The 22453-nt window shown below is 40.6% G+C and overlaps 1 protein-coding gene across 1 annotated transcript; it reads left to right on the top strand.

Annotated features, from left to right (window-relative positions):
* The first annotated feature begins 9478 nt into the window (after positions 1–9478).
* pdca (phosducin a) lies at positions 9479–21947 on the top strand. Its single transcript, XM_079243679.1, has 6 exons — positions 9479–9570; positions 18188–18248; positions 19103–19239; positions 19316–19535; positions 19660–19772; positions 21678–21947. The coding sequence occupies exons 1-6, from the start codon at positions 9568–9570 to the stop codon at positions 21867–21869; spliced, it is 726 nt and encodes a 241-aa protein (XP_079099805.1). The 5' UTR covers positions 9479–9567; the 3' UTR covers positions 21870–21947.
* The last annotated feature ends 506 nt before the right edge of the window (positions 21948–22453 follow it).

Genomic DNA, 22453 nt, shown 5'->3' on the forward strand with positions numbered 1-22453 from the left:
AGAACTGGACCTGAGTAATAATGATCTGCAGGACTCAGGAGTGAAGAAGTTGTCTGGTGGACTGAAGAGTCCAAACTGCAAACTGGAAACTCTCAGGTCAGGATTCATCAAACAGAGTTTAAAATAAATTTTTAATATTGACCAACAGAAAAGTTGTGGGAAATGTTTGAATTATTGTTAAACAGGTGTGTCTTGGATTTAGGTGTCTTATGGCACATGAACTTTTCAGAACATTTAACTAGCCCCACATCCTGAAATTCTAAGAATGTGTAAAAGCTTTGTTCAGGTTCTGTAATAAGTTAAAGGTTCCTTATAAACACAATCTTTTATAGTGTGTCTTGTTTTTACCACGATGCCCAGACAGCATAACACAAAAGTTTCATTGCATTCTGTCCTTTTTTTTTTTACATGGTAACAGAGTTCCCGCTGGATAAAGCCTTACACATTTGACAACAGCCTTTTACATACACTCCCCTCAAGTTTCTAAAGCTGGTAGGACAGTCATGCTTCCTGTCCACCCACTTCATCAGTATCTCATTTTTACTTGGGTATATTTTTAATGTAATTTCTTTTACCTTATCTTCTTATTACTATCACTTTTAAGATTTACACACAAAGACCTAAGTAACTGTTTCATGGTACCATTTCAATATGTCAGTTGTTGAATAACATTAGAGTTTGGATATGAGTTAGGCAGAAGAAGTTTATATATTTTTTATTTTTTCAGTCATTCATTTTAAAACCGCTTAGTCCAATTAAGGCTCATGGGGAAGCTGGAGTTTTTTCCAGCAATCTTCAGAGGGATTGACAGTTTGCATTTCCATTACAGTGCCAGCACAGAGAGACAACCATCATGTTTACATTCACTCCTAGGGAGTAATTTGGAGTAATCAATTAACCAAATGACTTTGGATGGTGGGAGGAAGCCAAAGTACCCGAGGAGAACCCATGCATACACTGAGAGAACATGCAAACTACACGCACACACACACACACACACACACACACACAGTTCATGTTGTGTCATGAACTATACTGCCGACGTGGTGACAGGAGTCCAGCAATTCGGCCTGCGGAAAAGAATTTCCCTTTGAGGACAATAAAGTCTACATCTAAACTTGAAGCAAATGAAGAGACAAATCCAATGGCAGGAGACAAGTCCAGTTTTTTGACATGTGATATTCAGTTTTGCTTCATAGTAGTTCTCTGTCATGTTTTCTGCAGCCTGTCAGGATGCCTGATCACAGCAGAGGGCTGTGATTCTCTGGCCTCAGCTCTGACCTCAAACCCTTCCTATCTGAAAAAGCTGGACCTGAGCTACAACCACCCAGGAGAGTCAGGAGTGAAGCTGTTGATATCTGCACTGAAGGATCCACACAAATTCAGGTTAGAGACACTGCTGAGGCCACACCATGTCGGATAGAGGAGAAATATCTGTAGACATTTCTCAGTCCTCCTCTCAGTCCTGCATGTCTGCTTCATGATGGATATGAGTATTATACGAGCAATTGCACAATTAGAAATATTTTCCTTTGCTAACAGCAGAAACTGCAGATATTTAAGTAGTTGAGTCTCTAAAGATGAACCTGCAGCAGGATGACTGTCTGCTGCTCAGAACGTTTCTACTCTAGAAACATCTCTGCAGGGGAAAAACATTCTATCTTAGAAACATATTTTCTGTCCTCTGACCCTGAATCAAATGCAGAGACAGTCCACAAAATGTGGACAGCAGCATTTTTTTGGTGTGCGCGTGGGCCAATCAACTCCCTGATTCTGCTCCTTTTCGTGTGGAGAAGTCCTATTCAGGTGGACGTGTCCAGCTGTTGGACTGCTCCTTTTTCAGTGTAGGACAAAGTGTGTATGAGAGACATGTCATGTCTGTGCGAATATGCTCTGAACCCCCCATCTCACCCCCTGCCCCTCCTCCTTTCAGGGTGGAGCCTGCTGGAGAACCATGGTTGAGACCAGGTCTAAGGAAGTGTAAGTGTGTTTTTCACTGGATTCATCACATTCAACCATATTCACACTTTCTAAGCACTCATTTATTAGTCAGAATCAAAGTTTCAATAAATCAGTATGTGCAGCTGGTTTGTGTTTGTTCTATCCATCAGATTTCTGTCCACTCACCATCAACATCACCACAGTAGGCAGGACACTCAAACTGTCTGGCAACAACATGAAGGTGACACGTGTGGAGGAGCTTCAGTCATATCCTGATCATCCAGACAGATTTAATGACTGGTGTCCTCAGCTGCTGTGTGAAAATGTTCTGACTGGTCGCTGCTACTGGGAGGTTGAGTGGAGAGGTAGAGTTTTTATAGCAGTGAGTTACAGAGAAATCAGCAGCATAGGAGACAAACAGTGTGTTTTTGGGAGGAATGATCTGTCTTGGAGTCTGAAAGGCTCTGATTGTCATGGATATTCTGTTTGGCACAATAACATAGAAACACCTATCTCCTCCTCCTCTTCCTCTTCCTCTTCCTCTGTCTCTAACAGAGTAGCAGTGTATGTGGACTGTCCTGCTGGCTCTCTGTCCTTCTACAGAGTCTCCTCTGACTCATTGATCCACCTTCACACCTTCATCACCACATTTACTCGTCCTCTCTATGCTGGATTTGGAGTCTGGCCTGGTTTCAGTTCTCCTTCCAAGTCAGCTTCCAGGTCTGTTTCCAGGTCTGCTTCCTGGTTCTCTCTGTGTGTAGTGTAAAGACAGTAATGGCAGCAGAGAAGCTGATGAACAAATAGTTCAATCTACATGTCTGTCTCTTTTACTCAGAAACATCTTTTCAGATTCAATCAGTTTGTGTCTGAAACTCTGCTAAGTGTTTTGGAAACTTCTTCTTCAGTCCTTTACAGATGGAAGCTGTGCTTCTTCCAGGATCCAAATATTTTTCTGTCTGTTTTCAGTCAAAGCTTCTCACTGGGTATCAGCATGTTGTGTTCAGTTCATGCCAGCTGCAGTTAGTTTCACTTCATGATGCTGAGAATGAAAATCCTCCAAGTTATTATATTTGTTTGCTTTATTCTGTTTTTATTTAGACTTTATAACTTTTTCACTTGTTGAATTTTTTGTTTTCTGGTCAGAAATGTTTTGCCTCATTGTTCACAACAATGATGATATTTTCTACTAAAATTTTAGGGCTCACACTTTTCTCTTCCACTTTTCGCCTGTATATGAGATCTTGTATACAGGCGGCTGAAATGGGTTTCCTCCGCAGGGTGGCCGGGCTCACCCTTAGAGATAGGGTGAGGAGCTCGGTCATCCGGGAGGGGCTCAGAGTAGAGCCGCTGCTCCTCCGCATCGAGAGGAACCAGTTGAGGTGGCTCGGGCATCTGGTCAGGATGCCTCCTGGACGCCTCCCTGGTGAGGTGTTCCAGGCACGTCCCTCTGGGAGGAGACCCCGGGGAAGACCCAGGACACGCTGGAGGGATTATATCTCTCGGCTGGCCTGGGAACGCCTCGGGATCCCCCCGCAGAGTTGGCAAATGTGGCTGGGGAGAGGGAAGTCTGGGCTTCCCTGCTTAGGCTGCTGCCCCCGCGACCCGACTCCGGATAAGCGGCAGAAGATGGATGGATGGATGGATGGACACTTTTCTCTTTGTATTTACTGCCCCCTTGGATCAATCCAGAGAAGGCATGGCATCTCATTTCACTTTTATACTGATGATAGTCAGAAATTAATGCCACTTAAAAAGAAAAAATGCCTTCTTGCACCTCTTTTAGCATGTCTGGAAGGCTTCAAAGCCTGGTTGGCGCTCCCCTTTTTATATCTTAACGAGGGAAAAACTGAAGTGATTGTGGACAGTGATTTTAAATTGGATCAGCAAATCAGCTTTGTAGTGAATTCTAGCTTCTTCACTTTAGACTAATGTGAAAAAGCTAAAGTCAACCCTTTTATTGCACTACAGCACTATAAAACAGTAATCCATGCCTTCATTACATCTCGGCTGGATTACTGTAATGATCTTTATTTTGGGTTGAGCCAGTCCTCCCTTGCACGTCTCCAGTTGGTGCAAAACAAAGCTGCATCCCTCCTAACTGGAGTACGTAAGAGGGTGCAGATAACACCTATTCTGGCCTCCCTCCATTGTCTGCCTGCACACTGTAGAATTATTTTTAAGATTACTTTATTTGTTTTTAAATCTGAAAGTAGTCTGACTCCTCCTTACCTCTCTGAGCTTCTCCATCCCCACACTCCAGCTTGGTGCATCAGGTCAGCTGACCTGCTGCTTTTAGACACACCAAGGTCCAAAGGGAAGCTCAGAGGGAGCAGAGCTTTTTTTTTTGCCTGTCCTAAACTGTGAATGAGCTCCCCCTCCACATTAGACAAGTTTCCTCACTGTCCATTTTTAAAACTTATCTTAAAACCCATTTGTATATTCCTTGGCTTTTAAACCAGTTAGTGTGCTATAGTTTGGTTTCAGTTAATGGTTTTATTGTTTTTATTCACAATTTAATCATTTTGTTTTATTATTTTTTATTTCTTATTCCTTGTACGATCTATTGTTTTATTGTGTTATTTATCTCTCTTTTAACTGTTTTATTTTCTTGTTGTTTTGGCTAATTGTGTACAGCACTTTGTTCCAACTCTGGTTGTTTTAAAGAACTTTATGAATAAAGTTGAGTTGTATTGAGTTAAATGTATAATGAAATTTTAATAAAAAAATGCAATGAACTATTAATCAGTTTTTCATTTTGTTCTAAAAAGTTTGTGAACTTTTTTTTTTTTTACATGTGATTTTAAAATACTTATTTAAGCATTTTATTTGGTTTTTAACTTTTTAGGTTATCAGAGTTTTATTTTACAATGTTGAATATGTTTTCTTACATGTCCTCAATATTTATTAACTGATTGTTTAAAAAAATAGTCCTCCATAAAAACTGATAATGATGGCTACAATAAAACAGTAGGTGAGAGAGAGCGAGCCTACATTTTACCCCATTCCCTGGCATCAGCAAGAAAACAAACACAGCAGAAGCATAAATTCAGGATTAATTTTACTGTGTGTCACATAAGCAGCTACACCTTGATAGATCATGTATCCATCACAGACACAGGCTCTGTCGTGGCACTCAGAGGCCTTCGGTCCTGGAGGGAATCATGAACACTTTACTAAAATATAAGTATTCTCTAAAAACTTTCTCCCTCTGCATGAAGTAAAAGAAAATAAACTGTTTTCACTCATTTTTATCAGTTCTTACTATGTTAAGAGATCTTGTTATTTTATAGTAATGTTAGATGGATTCTGAAGCTAAACTTTTAGCCACCTTTGCGCTGTTAGCCGATCAACTACTAATGGCTACATCCGTGAACACAAACGTTAGCTTTAAAGAGGACATAAGATTAAATAAATCTAAAAAGAAAATAGCTGACCTTCTGGAAGATAAAAAATGGTTCTCCATTTAGTTAAAACAATCTTTTGAACAATCTTAATGTATCAACTTACTTACCTCAGCCCTCCCAGACACCATATCATGGGATCCCTATTCACATGCTAGACCATTTCCACTCTTCACATGTCCTGGCTGACGACCATGCATTGATCTTCACACCAGGTCACCGACTGTCCATGACTAAAGTGGTTGTTTGTGGGCAAAAAAAAGAGATTCATTTTGAGGTGCTGTCATGTACAGATGAGGACCCGGCAGCTGCACTGAGAAGTGGACGTTTGGGTTTGCACTCTGGGAACTCATCATCTGGAAAGGCCTAAGTGCTAGGACCAAGTCTGCAGTGGGCTCAAATGGAAAACAGAGGTCTAAACTAGAGAAAACATCTTCTGCCTCATGTAGGAAGCTTCTTTGGGATGCAGTCCACAGGTGCTCTGCCTCGGTGGCTCATCCAACTAATGTTCTAGCTTCAGAGTTGGAGTTGCAGTCCTCCCTGCCACAACTGCTCTAGGTGACTTCAACATCAAATCAAATCAAATCAAATCAAATCAAATCAAATCAAAGATACTTTATTCATCCCCGAGGGGAAATTCAAAGTTCAAGCCAGCTCGTCCAAGGTTTGACATACAGACATGTAAAATTAATGACAAAAAGAAGAATACAGAACCAAGCTGAAGCTCAAGCCCCGCAGCCAGTTTTACCGGCGCCGCCTTATAACAGGTAAGAATAGAGATACAGAGATACATTAGGATCATAGGGGGTCGAGGGAAAAAATGTCATGTAACTCGGGACCACGTCACTAGATGACGCAGTCAGGAGAGACAGAGAAAAAACCTCATACACTTAAGCACAAACTCAAACAAGACACACACACAGTCAAGGGAGGCGGTGAATCATGTTGGAGGGGGCGGGGGGTGGTTGAGGAGAGAGACAGAGCGTCTATGAACATCTCTTCTTCCAATCTCAGGGGGGCTTGCACCTGCCCAAGTTTGTTGGGAGCCGAATCCAGATATGATTGTTGTTTGGGTGCCAGGTGAGGAAAACAATTTGCCCGCGGCCTTGAGTCCATAGCAGGTCTCAGGCTGGCAACTCCAAACAGCTGAATGGGGGGGGGGGGTCATTTTCCATTGATCCTAGCAGACATCCTCTCCATGTTTTTATCAATTCTGCGTACCAGCTCTGGGATCGGCGCAAGATGACCAGTCTGGGCTAAACAGGCATCCTCCTTAAGGTCGAATCCGGTTAACGCAAGAGTCTATGCACTGCTAGCTCGGCCCATGCCTTTACAGAATTCTATTGCCAGAATCTCACGGGTCTTGAGGTAGATCAGAATGCCAATTAGCAGAATCCCGATCACCAATAATTCAGAGATGTAAACATCCTCCACATCCTCAGAGGACAGAAACACCAGACACATCGGTCTCCACCTGGCCCATGAGTCCTGAACGTATCCAGCCAGAAGCGTCCCCTCAGGACATGCGGTCTCCCCTCTGCCCAATCTCCGGGTTGAGAAAATTTGATCGAATGCATTGAGAGACCAGCCGATCAGATCCATGATGTAAAAATTTAAGGAAAAGAGATGTAAGAAGAGACTCCGAGTCAGAAAGGACAAGTAGCGGGCCACGTGGGAGGGAGGAAGGCAGAGAGAGAAAGCAGATAAAAAAGCATCCGCCTTCAAGGAGAGCAGGAGTGGAAACATCCATGATTACCGGAAGTTTTCAAAACTGGGTGAAGTGTCTCAAGCTGTTTTCCTCCTTGGGCAGTGGCAATTCTTCTTCACTGGCCTCCTCCTGTTGTCAGCAGTCTCCTCGACTCGCCTCTTTTTGCCCTCCCTTCCATCCAACTACACTCAGAGTGGGAGACTCTATGGTAAGGGTATTCACTTATTCAATGCTTCTACACAATGCTTTTCTGGGGCTACAGCACCCAAAATCCCCCAGGACTCTGACGACTTTCACCTTCCAAGTACCTGGTCAAGGAACCTTGGGGGTTGTGAAAAAGAAAACAGGTGGCTTATGACCTTGCATTGATCTCAGGTCAGTAAATAAGGCTGAGTTGACAGCCAGGTTCCATGGCTCGTCTGTGTTCACAAAGCTTGATCTTCAGCAGCGTTACCTCCAGGTCCCACTACATATGGTTAGTCGAGACCTAGCTTTTGTGACACATGTCAGGTTTTTCTGCTGCACACGAATGCCTTTTCGGTTTGAGCTCACCCCCAAGCTGTTTTCAAAAGAGGATGTCCATCATCCTCTCAGGGGTTCCAGGCGTGGCTGTATAACTGGATGACTTAGTGCTGCATGGCGCAACAACCGCCATCCATGATGAAGGCCTAACTAGGGTGCTTAATGTACTTGCCAGTCACAATCTCACATTGAATGGAGACAAGTGCACCTTTTCAGCTGATGCTATTGATTTTGCGGGTTTTCGCCTCTCAGCTCATGGTCTCAGCCAGCTTCATTTAAACATCAAGGCTGTTCTTCGCCTCCCTGACCCCACATGCCCAACACAACTTGCTTTTTCCCTGGGGGTGACAGCCTATTACTCTGTTACCACAGCTCCTGAAAAAGGATGATCTTGGAATTGCACCGCAGCTTGTGCTACAGCTCTTAAGGAGCAGCTTACTTCCCTGTCTGTGCTGGCACATTTTGACACTAACAGCCCTACAATCCTGACCTGCAACGCCCCCAACACAGCCGTTGTCCCAGGTCCACCATGGCATTGAGCGACCCATTGCATTTGCCTCTCATGCCATCACATCGGCTGATCAGAAATATTCTGTGGGCGAACGTGAGGCTTTGTCTTGGATTTGGGCCTGTGAGAGGTAGCACATGACTGATCATCAGGCCATTACCTCTCTGCTGGTATAATCTGGATCAGGTCTGAGAGGCTGCAACAGTATGACTTCTCACCCCAGGATGAGAGAATATGGTGGCAGACTTGCTTTCTCCAACTGTTCCCAATTCTTTGCCAGGCCCTGGCGCAGCTCTCCCATAATCAGACCTTTTCCAGCTACTCCACAACCCATTATAGGCTACGATTTCCCTTCAGGACCTGCAGCACGCATCCAGGACTGACCCCATCCTCTCCCAGCTGCGCACCTTTATCTGGAATGGTTGGCCCAGCGTGGACCCTGTAGAGTTAATGTCCTACTGCAGAGACTGAGAGGAGCTGTTTGTTGACAAGATGTTTGTGTGACAAGGGGACTTTGCATAGTTGTACCCAGCAGCCTCTGGGTCTGCATTTTGTCCATAGCTCAGGCCATTTGGGCATTGTAAACCTTAAACAACACTGCAGGGAGCTGGTGTGGTGGCCAGACATTGACATGGATATCAAATCCATGGTAAAAGACTGTACAGCTTGTCTCATCAGCGGGAAAACTGGCCCACAACCACCACTGCAACCAGTGCAGTGCCCGGATGCTGCTTGGGAGCACATCCAAGTAGATATTTGTGGTGAACTCCACGGGGTGGCACCACACCAATGTTTCCTGGTGGTTGTTTATGACATTCACTGTAAGTGGCCAGAAGTGAAGGCCATGGGCTCTGTCACAAGTCGGGCAGTGACCGATTTCCTGGCTTCACTGTTTGCCAGGTGGAATCTCTGTGTCTGCCTTGTCTTGCAGTCCCTTTTAAAAAGCAACTGCACACAATTGTGTCAAAGTAGTATAAAATACATCTTAAATAAAACCCATTTAGTCTATAGGTCGCTCAGTATGCAGTACTGGACTTAGTACTTCATAAATTACTAGCTCAAAAACTATTAGGTATTTTTACAGTGTACTTTTCCAGTAATCCATTACTGGTTGAATGAGAGATGGATGATGCTCAACTTGCACATTACCAAAAAGCACTAGAACTGAACTTTGTGCAATTAGTTTTTGTTTTTGTTCTGTTTTGTTTATTGTTATGTTTATTGATTATAGCCCTTTTCAAAACTATCATAATCGCCTGAAGTTTTGCCGATTTGTTCTTAATTTCTCATAAAACAGAAGTGCTGTTAAGTCGCACGGAAGGATGTCCTTGCGGCTTTTGTCCAGTAGATGGAGCCGTGACTACATTTGATGCAGAAGAAAGTTCTGGCCGCCATCTTCTCAGTAACGTGTAGAAGCTACAGTCAAGCCAACATGACTTTACAACATTACGGAGCTTCGCCGAGCTTGCTGACCATGTTGCCTACTAATGGTATGTCCATCAGGAAGTTTTGAAATTAATAATGACTCAACATATCTGCAATTTGTCTTTAAGTCTCTTTGACTTGTGTAATGACGAGTGAGTGCTTTTTTTTTTTGCATTGCTAAAGTTGTGCTAATTTAGCTCTTTTAACTTTAGTTACTCCCTGTCTGTAGAGCCGCGCATCGTTGGTGTGATTTTGTGTTTGTAGCGTCGTCAGTGAGTTTATATCTAGCTAAAAGAACGATTTATCACAATAAATAATAATTTTGTACCTTCTAGTGGAGCAACATTTCCTTGTAATTATACACGGTTATCTCAGTTAGCAAAACAGACTTTTATTCTGTTAGCAATAGCATAGCTGTATTTATGCAATCCTAGCCTAGCGTTAGTTAGCTGACAGCTTCAAATGCCAATAAGTAACTGCAGGAATAACATACGTGTACAAAATATCAATATAATCAGTGCAGGACAGATAACGTCCTGTTTTACTGTTAGAAATGACTATAACATTCTTTATTCTCTAAAATACAAAATTAATTGGCTGATTAATCATCTGATTAATTATCATAATTTTTTCTGCCAAATGTCATAACTGGCATCCATGCTCTCAAACTTACCCACAATGCATCTTGAAAAGTAGTGAGCATCGATGATGACTAAGCGGGTCAATATAGACCACATTGCATTGCAGGCAGGAGCTCAAAGTGGTGCAAGTGACACAAACATCAAAGCAGGTAAAGAATAAAACTATAGATCACTCATTTTATATCCTTATTTGTTGAATAAATATTAAGGCTGCAACGATTAGTCGACAACGTTGACAACCTCATCGGGATACAGAATCCTGAAGTTATTCGGTTTTTTTTTTTGGCATCAATGGTCAGGGGAAGTGTTGGGTTGTGTGTGTGTGTGTGTGTGTGTGTGTGTGTGTGTGTGTGGGTAACGTGTGTGTGTGTTTTTAAATGTGAAACCTTTTAATTTTTTATTGTTAAGCACAACTGGAAGCACATATGGTGGGTGTGACAGAAATATTTGTGACTATTTGAAAAATCATTTACAGGTTAGTTGACTATTAACATATCCAACGTATCCATACTATTAACAGGGTACTCTGGCTGTGGGGTTGGGGCACAGTCGGCGATGACTGAGGTTAGTCTGGTGTTGCTCGGTGAGAGGAGCGTTGCTGCTGCTCTTTCGGTGGCTCGCACAGTGGGAGTATTGCTACTTGGATTTCGCTAACGGTTGCCGGGGAAGCTGGCATTAGCCCAGGCTAAGTATTGGTACTTAAAGCTTGTTACATACTCCACGAGAAGCAAGAACTGAGTTCTTGCTTCTGCGGGGGGGGGATGTCTGCTTTCATGTGTAATGAACCCGGTTGTTACCTCCGCGAAGGAGGTTGTTTTACCCAGCGTCTTTTTACTTAAGATAACTTGAAAGGTTACAGGCAGATTTTTATAAACATTTCAAGAGTTGTTGCAAATGTAAAAATGAAAAGCTAATCAAATTTTGGTGGTGATCCGGATCACCGTTTGGATCAAGGAATGTTTTAAAAGGATTCCTTAATATTGTGCTTGGCGGAGGTTTCTGCACTCAGAGTACTTTTATAGTTTCATATTTAACAAGCAACTTTGTCAGTGGCAGGGCGGGTTGTGCACGTGGCTGGGTCCGAGTGTTTTAATGCCACATGTAAAAATGTTCATACTTTCTCACCACCTCTATCAGCTGTTTTATCAGAACAATCCGTTTTGCCCGCAACAGCAAACACACGGAAGCAGCAACTCCACTTCATGCTTTCTCCATGTTACGACGCCCACCTCCAATGTCCGACCAACCACACGATACTTTTTCGCAGCCCCGCAAGAAAAATGTTCTGCTAGCCCGGTGTGTCAAGAACTGTCTTCAAACACGTCCACGAGAACAAAATGACGTCATTTTCTTCTCGGAGCCTCGAGAACAAGAAAAAAGTTCTAGCTTCTCGTGGAGTATGTAACAGGCTTAAGCTAGATGGTGTATTGCTACTGGGATTATTGCTAGTCTAGTTCGGAAAAGTTTCCCCCTTAAATGCACTGTACAACCCGAGAACAAAGTGCCCAGCAACCAAGTTTTCACTCGTGTCTGTGGACAGGTAAGTCCCCAGGACGATTGCTAGCCTAGAAAGATTGGTTAGGACTTCTCGTAGTGAAAAGAGGTTTTTGAATGAGCTGCATGTGTAGTGCCAGCCTCTTTTATAGAGGAACTGTCTCTGTCCAGCTATGCTCCAACCAATCCTGGCTGGATGACTGTAATACGTGCTTCTGATGAGGTCAGGCCTAGAGCGTTCTTATAGTGAGACTCGAAATGAATATTATGAAAGAGAACTATAAAACCTTAAAGCAGCCTCACATGTGATACAGAATCACAGCTGGATGATGATTTATGCTGTTTAAAAAAGAACAAGATAAGTGTTTCTGCTGCAGCTACATGCTGTAATTGTCCTCTACACAGCAACTGGTAAATTTACTACATCTGTCCAGATCAAGCGGCAACCTCCGGCGGTAAAAAGTGAAGCTTATGCGGAAGTGCAAAAAAACTGCAGTTCCCCCTTCATCCACTAAGGGTTGGCTGCAAAACAGAACAAATCCCCATAGACTCCCATGTTAAAAAGGCCAACTTCACGGCAGAAATAAACATGTTTACAGCCTGGTTCAAAAATCCATTTTCGGCTTAATAGGTCAGACAACCGTGAGAACAACCGTGGTTTTTAGCCGGTTAACAACGTGACTTAGTGTTAGCCCGCTTACCTCCGTTAGATGGTTAGCTCCCGTTATCTCCGGGTTAGCTCGGTTAGCTTTTTGCTACAGGCAGCTTGGAGTTCGCTCGATGTCAATCAACCACCATGACGCTCACAGCCCCCCCCCTCAGCTCCACCTCTTTGCCCATATTTGTATTTTCGGGGCGATACGACACGCATTCCTCTTCCAAGATGCCGACGGTAGGAACCACCCACAGAGCTTCAATTCAGCTCTTTAGAAATCCATGGGTGACGTCACGGAGACTCCGTCCATCTCTTTATACAGTCTATGGTCCAGATTCACTGGCGAAAGTCCTGCAGAAGTTTCTAGAAGCAAAAGCAGAGGAGTCTTCAGTCAGAAGTCAATCAGTTTCTTGACACAAAAGACTACATGCAGTGACACAATATTCTGTATATTCTGTATGAATCCAGCTATAACAGGACCAGCAGCAGCACAGCTGGTGAGACTGAGCTGGTCACAGGCAAGTTGTGCAATTATATCTACAGTAGCCTTGTTTCTAATGTTACCATTTGTCCACACATAGACTTTATGAATTTTTCTTTTTTTAAAATAATAATTTAAAATCCTGATGCATTCAGTCATTATTGAAACCATAAAGTCTTTTTTGTAGGTGTCGTCTGTCCGTGTTAGAGAGGATTGTAGCTGTGTGTGCGTGTGTGTGTGTGCATGTGTGCGTGTGTGTGTGTTGTGTGGGTTGTTGGGGGGAGGGGTGTGTTATGTGTTATGGTGGCGGCACTTCAGGACTGAATAAATAGAGCGGGACAAGGCGCATTAGTCCACATGACTGTTGTCAGATTGGTGTCACAATACCTGAAATTTACAACATTGTCATTTGCAACGCAGCTGTCTCTGTGGCGCAATCGGTTAGCGCGTTCGGCTGTTAACCGAAAGGTTGGTGGTTCGAGCCCACCCAGGGACGGTGCAGTTTTTCTTTGTGCACAATTTGGTAATTATTGGTTTAAAAAATGAGGCAAATCTTCACATTTTTTTTATTGCTCAAAATGGTTCTGTGTAGCTCTATTCAAATAGCATCACACATTAATTGATAAGCTGTCCACTACTGGCAAAATAAGAAATCCACTGTTCAAAACAGCAAATGAAAAACATGAACAATAAATGTTAGATATTGATTAAGGAAATAGTGCAGTTCAACTTCTTAATGTACTGCATAGTGGAATACGCTGAAAACAAAATATCAGAATGATCAATATAATTCAAAGTCATTAACCTACACAAGTCTGGATTCACAATCATTCTGAAAATAAAATTGGAAAGATCAGATCACAGGCTGCTCGATATTGTTCTATGTGAAGTGAGAACTGACACCAAGTATCAGTACCTGTACACACCAGGAAAGCCCACTCTGAAAGCTGCTGATACAGCTGAATTGTTTATGACAACAGAGACCTGATCAAGGCTACGGCTTAAGGCTGCAACGACTTGTCAACAAAGTCGACAATGTCGACAGTGAAAATTCATCAATGCGAAATTTCATTGTCGACACATCGCTTTATAAATGCCCGTAACGGCTTTGCTTATAAAACGCTGCGCCAGGCAACTTAACGCCATTTACCAACCACGGCTTTTCAGACAGTATAACGACTCTAAACGCCACGCAAATGATGCAAAGCACCACAGGAAGTGCTGGCGGCAGTATTGTCATTTTGTACAGTGTCTTGGTTCAAACAACAAAGAATAAACTGACGGCGGCACAACCTATTTGTGGATATTTTACGCTAAACAAATTGCCAAATTGGTGAAATGTGTTGTCTGCCACGCAGAGTTGGAATACCACGGCAGCATGACAGTAATGCGTTGAGGATCTGAAACAAAAGCAACCTGGAGTCATGGTTTCCAGCATTCTGGATGGCAAAGTTAGCATAAGTGGTGATGTGCCGTTGTTACCTCTGCCAAAGAGGTTATGTTTTTAACGGCGTTTATTTGTTTGTTTGTGTTCAAGATAACTCAAAAAGTTATGGATAGATTTTCATGAAATTTTCAGGAGTTGTTGGAAATGTGAAAAGGAAGAAGTGTTTTAATTTTGATGGTGATCTGGATCACCGTTTGGATTCAGGAATTTTTTTAAGGATTCTGGCCCTTGTTTACCTTAAAAAACAGGCTTTTTCAAGATGTAAATAATCTTTCCAATGCTATTCTACAAAAATTAAGGTGTTAAAATATTAAATTTATTTTAGTGATGCACAATATGAAAAATTTCAACCGATCAAGATAACCGATAATTTTCTGCTTCTTGTGACCGATACGATACTGATAACCGATAAGTTAATTTTTTTATGTTTAATATAATCTACAGTATGTGATGTTTGCAGCTATAAAAAAATATATTTATCTAGCTCTAGCTTATCTATTACAACAAACAAAACTTTTTGGCTCTTGGAGTGCAATACTTTTCAAACATGAAATTAAATGTACTGACTTACTCTGTCAGCCTCAATTACAAAAATGTAATCATATTAATAAAATAAGGTGCATCTTCAAAGGTTGGGTGAATTCTCCAAACTAAAGGTTTACGGAACTGTAAATGCTTTGACTGCATCAGGCATCATATTTTTCTGAAAAGCGTATAGTTCACATTTAAAAAAAAAAAGAACTTAAATGATTTCCACTTTGTCCTCAACATTTAACTACTCCACAAAACTATTTCACTTGTCACTTTAATGTCAACATTATCTTTTCTATTTCCTTTGTGAGGGCATCAGTGGGAGATTTTTCTTTAAAAAAAAAAAGCATCTCTGCTTTCTCACATTTGCAGCAGCAAAAAACAAATGTTCACTGTCTATGCTGGTGCAAAGAGAATACAGGTATTTCCATGCAAGTGTGGCAGGGTCTGGGAACCGGGTTTTGTGTTTTCTCCAGTACTCCATGGGGCTCTTGGACCGAGGAATTGTGGGCTCTGTGAGATGCACTTGGATCTAAAGTAGTAGAACAAAATCATATATTAACATTGCTATGTTTTGATATATTTTATTAGACAGTCAAAGCTTTATTTAAACAATAAATGAATTACTTGCCGATCTGTTTGGCTTTGGTTCAGCTCTTTGGAGTTGTTTTCTGGAAGGATTTCGTCATACATTGTCAGCAGGGAAATGCTGTCATCTGCCTTGGTTTTTTCCTCTTGTGGCTCTTCAACATTTTCAGCTGACGTGGCACATCTCACTTTGTCCTGCAACACTCCTGTTGCTTCCCGTTTTGTTGCTTGGTCAAAATAGAAGACCTTAAATCTAGGGTCTAAGATTGTTGCAAGAAAAAAACAGGGATTCTGTGTAGATGTGGAATAAACGCTGCTTGATGGCTTGCAGTTTTTAACTCCATGATCTGTTGCGACAGTTCTATTTAACAGACGTTTTAAGGCTTCAATGGAGAGAATGACATCAGCTGCAGTGGCTGTAGCTGAGCTAATGTCTTTCGTCAGCTGTTCACATGGGTCAAGAATAGTCACCATGTTTTCAATTAAAGTCCACTGGTCATAAAAGCAGGTAACTCAAAATCTACTGCATATGGTGCTAGGGGTCGCATCTGCCCCAACAAACTTCTCAAAATGTAGAATGTTAGTGTCAGAGTGACGTTCATATGATGCAAATGAAGAGAGTGGGGTAAAACATACTGGAGCCTGTAAAAAGAGCTGCATCAACTGGAAGCACAGATGATGGGTGTGACAAAATAATTGTGACTAATCGACGAATCGAAAAAATTATTTACAGATTAGTTGACTATTAAAATAATCATTAGTTGCAGCCCTACCATGGCTACACTAACCGTAACCCTAGCCCACTCTAACATTGCACAAATACCCCCAGAATCCAGAGATATCTTTGCCTGAAAACCCTCAGACATGCCTCATGCATGGTGATATCTGAACTGGATACTTTCCGACCATGACCTTTTCAAATTTTATGTCAGGGGCATATCAACTCCCAGAATTGGACCACTTTGATACAGATAAAATCTGTAGTTCAGATTTTCACCGGATATGGGATACTAGCCATATTTGGCCTTTTATAAAGAATTTGATGTATTTATTTATTTAATTATTTGTTTATTTATTTATAGTTCAAAAGTACATTGTCTTCTTTCTGTTGATTTGATTTGGCTTCATTAGCCAATAATATTGAACCTGTATTACACCTAATCATATTAGGTAACATCACACTGCAGTGAAGGGGATGATAAAGATGACAGTGGAGATAAAGCTTATTCCTTCATCTCTCTCCCCACCTTTTTTAAACTTGTGCCCTCCCCACTGCCACTTAACTAGTCAGTGCACAAGTTTCTGGAGTGACAGAAGATAAATAATTTCAGCATAGGGACACTCAAACTAACTAGTAAGCCATAACAAACTGACCAGTCTTCAAACTGATTGACACAATTTTCCACTGAAGACACAGAGGTAAGACACAATAACGTGTACATTTTTGTGTGGTAATTTGTTGTTAGAAGAACTACAGGGATAACTGGCCACGCTAAACTGAGAGCTAATGTGCAAACAGTTTAATTCTCATACATTATATTTGTAGTTTTTTTTTTGTGTATACTTACATTTGCAACAATACATCGCTGCCTAGTGATACAGAAATGTGCATAGCTTGTCTCAGTACCACACGTCCATCTAAATACATGCAACCATTTGCATGTGCTTATAGAGTTACTAACTTAATCAAATTATGTTTAATTAGTACTCGCAAAATACACAGATTTTTTAATGCAATATCCATATGCATTGCATGTGAGAGTTTAATTTATGTCAAAACAACAATACTGAAAGAATAAGTAAATCTGCATTAATAACATGTTGGAATTAGCTGCCTTACGCTAATGGGCTTTACCAGTTTTATGATTGACGTAGCCTTAATTAGGACTCTGTTGTCATCAACAATTCAGCTGTATCAGCAGCTTTCAGAGTGGGCTTTCAGAGTGTGCAAATGTATTGATAATTGGTGCAAGTTCTCACTTCACATTGAACAATCTCAATTATCATTACATAGTTTCACATAATCATTGATGCTTTGCTACAATAAACAGGTCATATATGTAAGGGGGACATAAATGTCATTACAAAAGCATTCATGAGCAGTTCTATCTGTTTAACTGGTGATTATGCTTTTACTGATTAGTATAATAATCAATATTCTGTCTATTTCTCTCTGACCAGAGGCAGATCTAATCAATATCACAACCAAACAAAAACATTGCGCGGTTACAATAAAATATTAGATTTAGTTTATAAATGATGTCATATCTCGGGCACGCACAAACATAAGAAGATGTTCTCACTATGTGTGTGTCAGAGTCCTGCTAATCTCAGCATAATCTCATAAGTAAACTTAAGCCTGGTTCACATTAAGTGTTTGTGACACCAGCATGCCCAACTGCGTGAGAGAGCGAGGGCACTCAAAAAAAAAAGATCCAGTCCTGCTGAAATTTTTGTGTTAGTAAATACTCCAATGTTTGATCTTTAATCCAAATCTGAATTATTATGCTACGAGGAGAATGAGAGATAAAACAAGAATCAGCATAGTTTGAAGTAGTGAAACACACCTTTTTTTTTCCTAAATTAAACAACAAAGTATACTTTGATCTTAAACACAGAAGAAGCACTGAAGTAATGCCATAGTAGAACAATAGGATTGAGCTTTTCCTGGTCTAGGCTGATGGACAACATCTTGTGGTGCAAAGCCAGAAAATCCAGAAATTTGTGACTGTGGATTTTTTTACAGTAACATTCTGTATTATTACACCAAAAAGTCAAATGGTAGCAGATTTCCAGAACTTTAAACCATATTACCTAGCCTATGTGTTTGTTCTGTGTATTACAGGCTGCTGGTAGGATGTCTGTTGCTACCCAAGAGGAAGAGGACCTGCCTGCCAATCACACAGGTCAGAGACGAGTCAGCCAGATGCAGTACAGCGTTACAAATGTACTGAGAAGAACAAAGTATAACAATCCATCTGCTTCAAAATTAATGCTGTATCAATTTCATTACTCATGGATGTACCTATTTCAGCTGATAAACTCTCTTTGGATATTGAGTAATCCTAAAAATTATTTTGTTTATCAAAATGACATCTTTTGAAAGTTTTTTTTATTAAAAAAGTTTTTTATTGAAGCTGCACATGCAACATCTTCACCTCATGAATATGCAAGGCTGACCACCTATGCTCACCAGACTGTAGCTGCCCGTTATTGTGTGTAAAACATTACACACTTTCTGGCTTGACTTGATAAAATATATTGAAAAATACATTATTAACCATAAAGGGAAGTTATGAAATGTATTATTATTTATGCATTAGCAAAAACCTACTACTACACGGCTATTTTTGGGGGGGATAAAACAAACATAATACCTGTAGTGTGACACAAGGTCATGCTAGTTTTGTGGAAGAAGAATCAAATGGCCTTTAGCTGTAAGTCCCCATCAGATTTCAGGGAGTGTTCGTTAGAGAGGGCTGGTATTTTCTGTGGGTCAACCCTCGGTTTGAACATGGATTCATGGATTGTGTAAACCCTTTGCTACCTCCAACTATAGCTTATTTTTAGTTAAACCTAGACCTGATTTCCAGATCCTATTTCACGTAATTAGTCTGCAAGTCAGTTGGGGGTAGAATTCATCGAACATTTTTCTGACATGGAAATATTTGGGAAAAATATGGTTTATATAACAGATTGTTTAAGATTTATTTGTCTGAGAAATTAGATTTCATTCTGTGGTGGCCATATGTGTTTCCAGGTCCCAAAGGTGTAATTAATGATTGGCGAAGGTTCAAGTTGGACAGTGTGGATCAGAATATCCCTCAAAGAAAGCGAGAGCTGCTCAGACAGATGTCCAATCCCAGAGATGATGACAGGGAGAGACTCAACAGAAAGGTCAGTGATTCTTATCAAGTTGTGTAGCAAAGTGCAGCAAAAGATGAAGCAGTCATTTTTATTTCCTCAACTTTAGATGAGTGTTCAAGAGTACGAGATGATCCAAGACGAGGATGAACGTTGCCTGAAACGCTACAGAAAACAGTGTATGCAAGAAATGCATGAGCGCCTGAGCTTTGGTCCCAAGTTTGAATGCGTCCACGAACTTGAGAGCGGAGAAGCCTTCCTGGAGGTGATAGAGAAGGAACATCGATTGACTCTAGTGGTAGTCCACATCTACCAGCATGGGGTCAAAGGTTAGAATTGTCTCAGTGTGGGGATGTAACTAATAATTCACTGATAAACCTATAATGATCGCACTGTTACCCTTATCACATGAAATCCCACTACGTACTGTATGGCTGTCTGTTCTTTTGTCAGGCTGTGAGCAGATGAACTCGTGCCTGGACTGTCTGGCTACAGAGTACTCATCTGTTAAATTCTGCCGCATCGATGCTGTGGCAACAGGTGCAGCTGAACGCTTCTCCTCGGAGGTCAGTATATGATTTGAAACAAAAGCTAGCTATCTAAATAATATTGAGAACAGGTTGATACCTATAGTGATCTCTGCTGTGATATTGGCATGTAGTATTACCAGTATCATTTTTCATGATAAGTCAGGCATGCTAGTATGAAGAGTTATGAGAGATTTATTGGCAGCCAAACCCTTGCAATTGGCAGTAGCTCTTAAAAGCAAGTGTTAAACTTGGTGTTTTATTCGTTTTTTTTTTCTTCCAAATTAAATTAAAATATAAAAGAATGCATTTTTAAGACATTGCTGGGCAGAAATAAATGCTATTGAGATAACATGCTCCATCCCTGTTAAAATGTATACTTTCTGGAAAAAATAATGAGGATCAGATGATTTTTTTTTTTTTTTTTTTTTTTTACTAAAAACAGCAGATGTGCCACTCTGATTTTAGAAAGAAATATGGTGCTAAATAAAAAAGGGGTGAGCAAAAGTAGAAAAGAATAAAAGTCTATAAAGCAGGCAATTGAGTGGGAGTTATGCTTTTTACTTACGTTTAGCTTCTCTTCTTGCACTAATGTGTATACTAGCATATCTGTGAAGCTCCTATCAATTTAGACGGGTGGAAGTGTTGTCATGTTTGTCAGAGACATTGAGAGATGTCAGTCTACATGTATTACAACATGTTGCTCATGAAAGAACTCAAGATGTTTGGCACATAAAAAAAGTCTCCTTAGAGCAGGGATTCAAACTCATGACCTCAAGAGTCACCGTCCTGCAGGTTTTAGATGTTTCCCTACTTCAGTACACTCGACCACAGTCAATGGGTCATTGTGTAGAACTTCACATCAAGCTGTTGTATCCATTTAACTTAAATCAGGTGTGGGGTAGCATGAAACAAGTAAAACCAGCAGGACAGTGACTCTCATGGACCGGAGTTGAAATCTCTTCCTTAGAGAATTGCAGTGTCGCCAGATTTTGTACATAGTCAAATAAATGCTGGATCACATTTAAAAGACCAAACAATTTGGAGGTTGAACCGGGTTGGGGCTGGAGTTACAGAAATTTTAAGTTGAACATCTAAGTCGGACTTCTCTTGCTGGTTCTAATGTTTTTAAAGTACATTTTAAATATCTTTTAAGGTTCAGTCACTTTTTCCCCACCACTTACAAACTTCTTAGTAAAGTTTAGGTTTACAGAACGTCTTGGTTACATTTAGAAAAAGATGGTTTGAAACATTGTAAATAACACGTCACATCTAAATAATTTTTATCTTTTTTTTTCATTGATGTTGCACAAAGCATTTTTTTTTTAATTTGTTTTTTTTGTAGTTTTTTTTTTTTTTTTTTTTTTTTTTTTTAGAGATTAAGTGTTTTTGAGATTGATGTTACAACCTGCCCTCGAGGTGGGAACTGCCATCTTGTATGAATGGCATTATTTACATATTCTGCACAGGGGTGATTGTGGCAGGGTTTCATGATGTCTGTTTCTGAGTAGGTTACAAATGAAGTCACCAGCAAATGATAGCAGCATCCGTTAGTCAGATATCTTGATTAAGAATCTAGCATTGTGTAAATTATACACAATGTTGCTCCACTGTTTGTGTTTTAAGATTTATGTAAAGACAAAAACTTAAATTATAAGTTTGCTGGAAAACACCTGGTAATAATAGTTGTCCTTTGAAAAGCCAAACAGCAGCTGCCTCAAATAAAGAACTGCTTACTTCAGTTTGCATTGAGCCCACCACTGATCTCATTTTAAACTGTCAGTGGGCTTACCTTTGTATTGTTTGGCTTGGTTTTAGTTATAAAATACAGTAAATATAAATAAAATAGCAGTAAGATATAATCAGGGTTTATGTTATCATTAAATGAACAGCTTCAGTGACGATCAGGAAAAAATATATTGACTCCTGTTACTGTTTTTCCAGGTTCTTCCTACTCTGCTGGTATACAAGGCTGGTGAATTACTTGGTAATTTCCTGGCTATTACCAAGCACTTCAATGAGGAATTCTTTGCAACAGACGTGGAAGCGTTTCTCAATGAATATGGCCTCTTACCCGAAAAGGAGTTTGCTGCATGCCCAGATGATGATGCTGCTGCTGCAGGGGATGTTGAATAAAAGAAAACAGCACAGTCTTTATAGAAATGGGATTGAGAAGTGGGGTGTATTGGAGTTGGATATAAGGAGAATTGAAAAAAGGAAAACGTGTAAGATGACTGTTTCTATGAAGACATGCATGCAAATAAACAAGACATATAAACACAGAATAGATAACATCCGACAGCACATGCCGAATGCAGATTGTATTTAGAAGCAGCTAGGTGTAAAGTGCAGAGTGTGATGAAGTCTGTGCTGAAATGCTGCTTGCAATTCATATCATATATCTCCAATAAAGGATATTTATCAAAATTTTTTCTTTCTGTTATTTCTGTATTTTCCTATGCAACAGTGACATTCAATTTGATAAATCTTAAGGAATTCCCGAGGGGAAATTTAATATGTAAGTGTATGGATTGAAAGAGATTTTAGAAGGGGAGTGTATTTACTATGGTGGTGGCTATATAATGTGTGTAGAATGCTTTGTTGTTATTTCAACTTTATAATGAGGCTTCAGCCCTTTACTGAAGAGTTGAAACAACTAGATGGAGCCCCTTTCTTGTACACTTGTACCTCTATGATTGATCAATATGCAGTCAAAAGAC

The sequence above is a fragment of the Telmatherina bonti genome (genome assembly GCF_933228915.1).
Source record: "Telmatherina bonti genome assembly, chromosome: 7".
Classification (NCBI taxonomy): Eukaryota; Metazoa; Chordata; class Actinopteri; order Atheriniformes; family Telmatherinidae; genus Telmatherina; species Telmatherina bonti.

Coding starts and splice junctions, on each gene's coding strand:
- pdca (XM_079243679.1), top strand. Junction 19,240..19,315: donor GGGAGAGACTCAACAGAAAG/GTCAGTGATTCT, acceptor CCTCAACTTTAG/ATGAGTGTTCAAGAGTACGA. Junction 19,536..19,659: donor CTACCAGCATGGGGTCAAAG/GTTAGAATTGTC, acceptor TTCTTTTGTCAG/GCTGTGAGCAGATGAACTCG.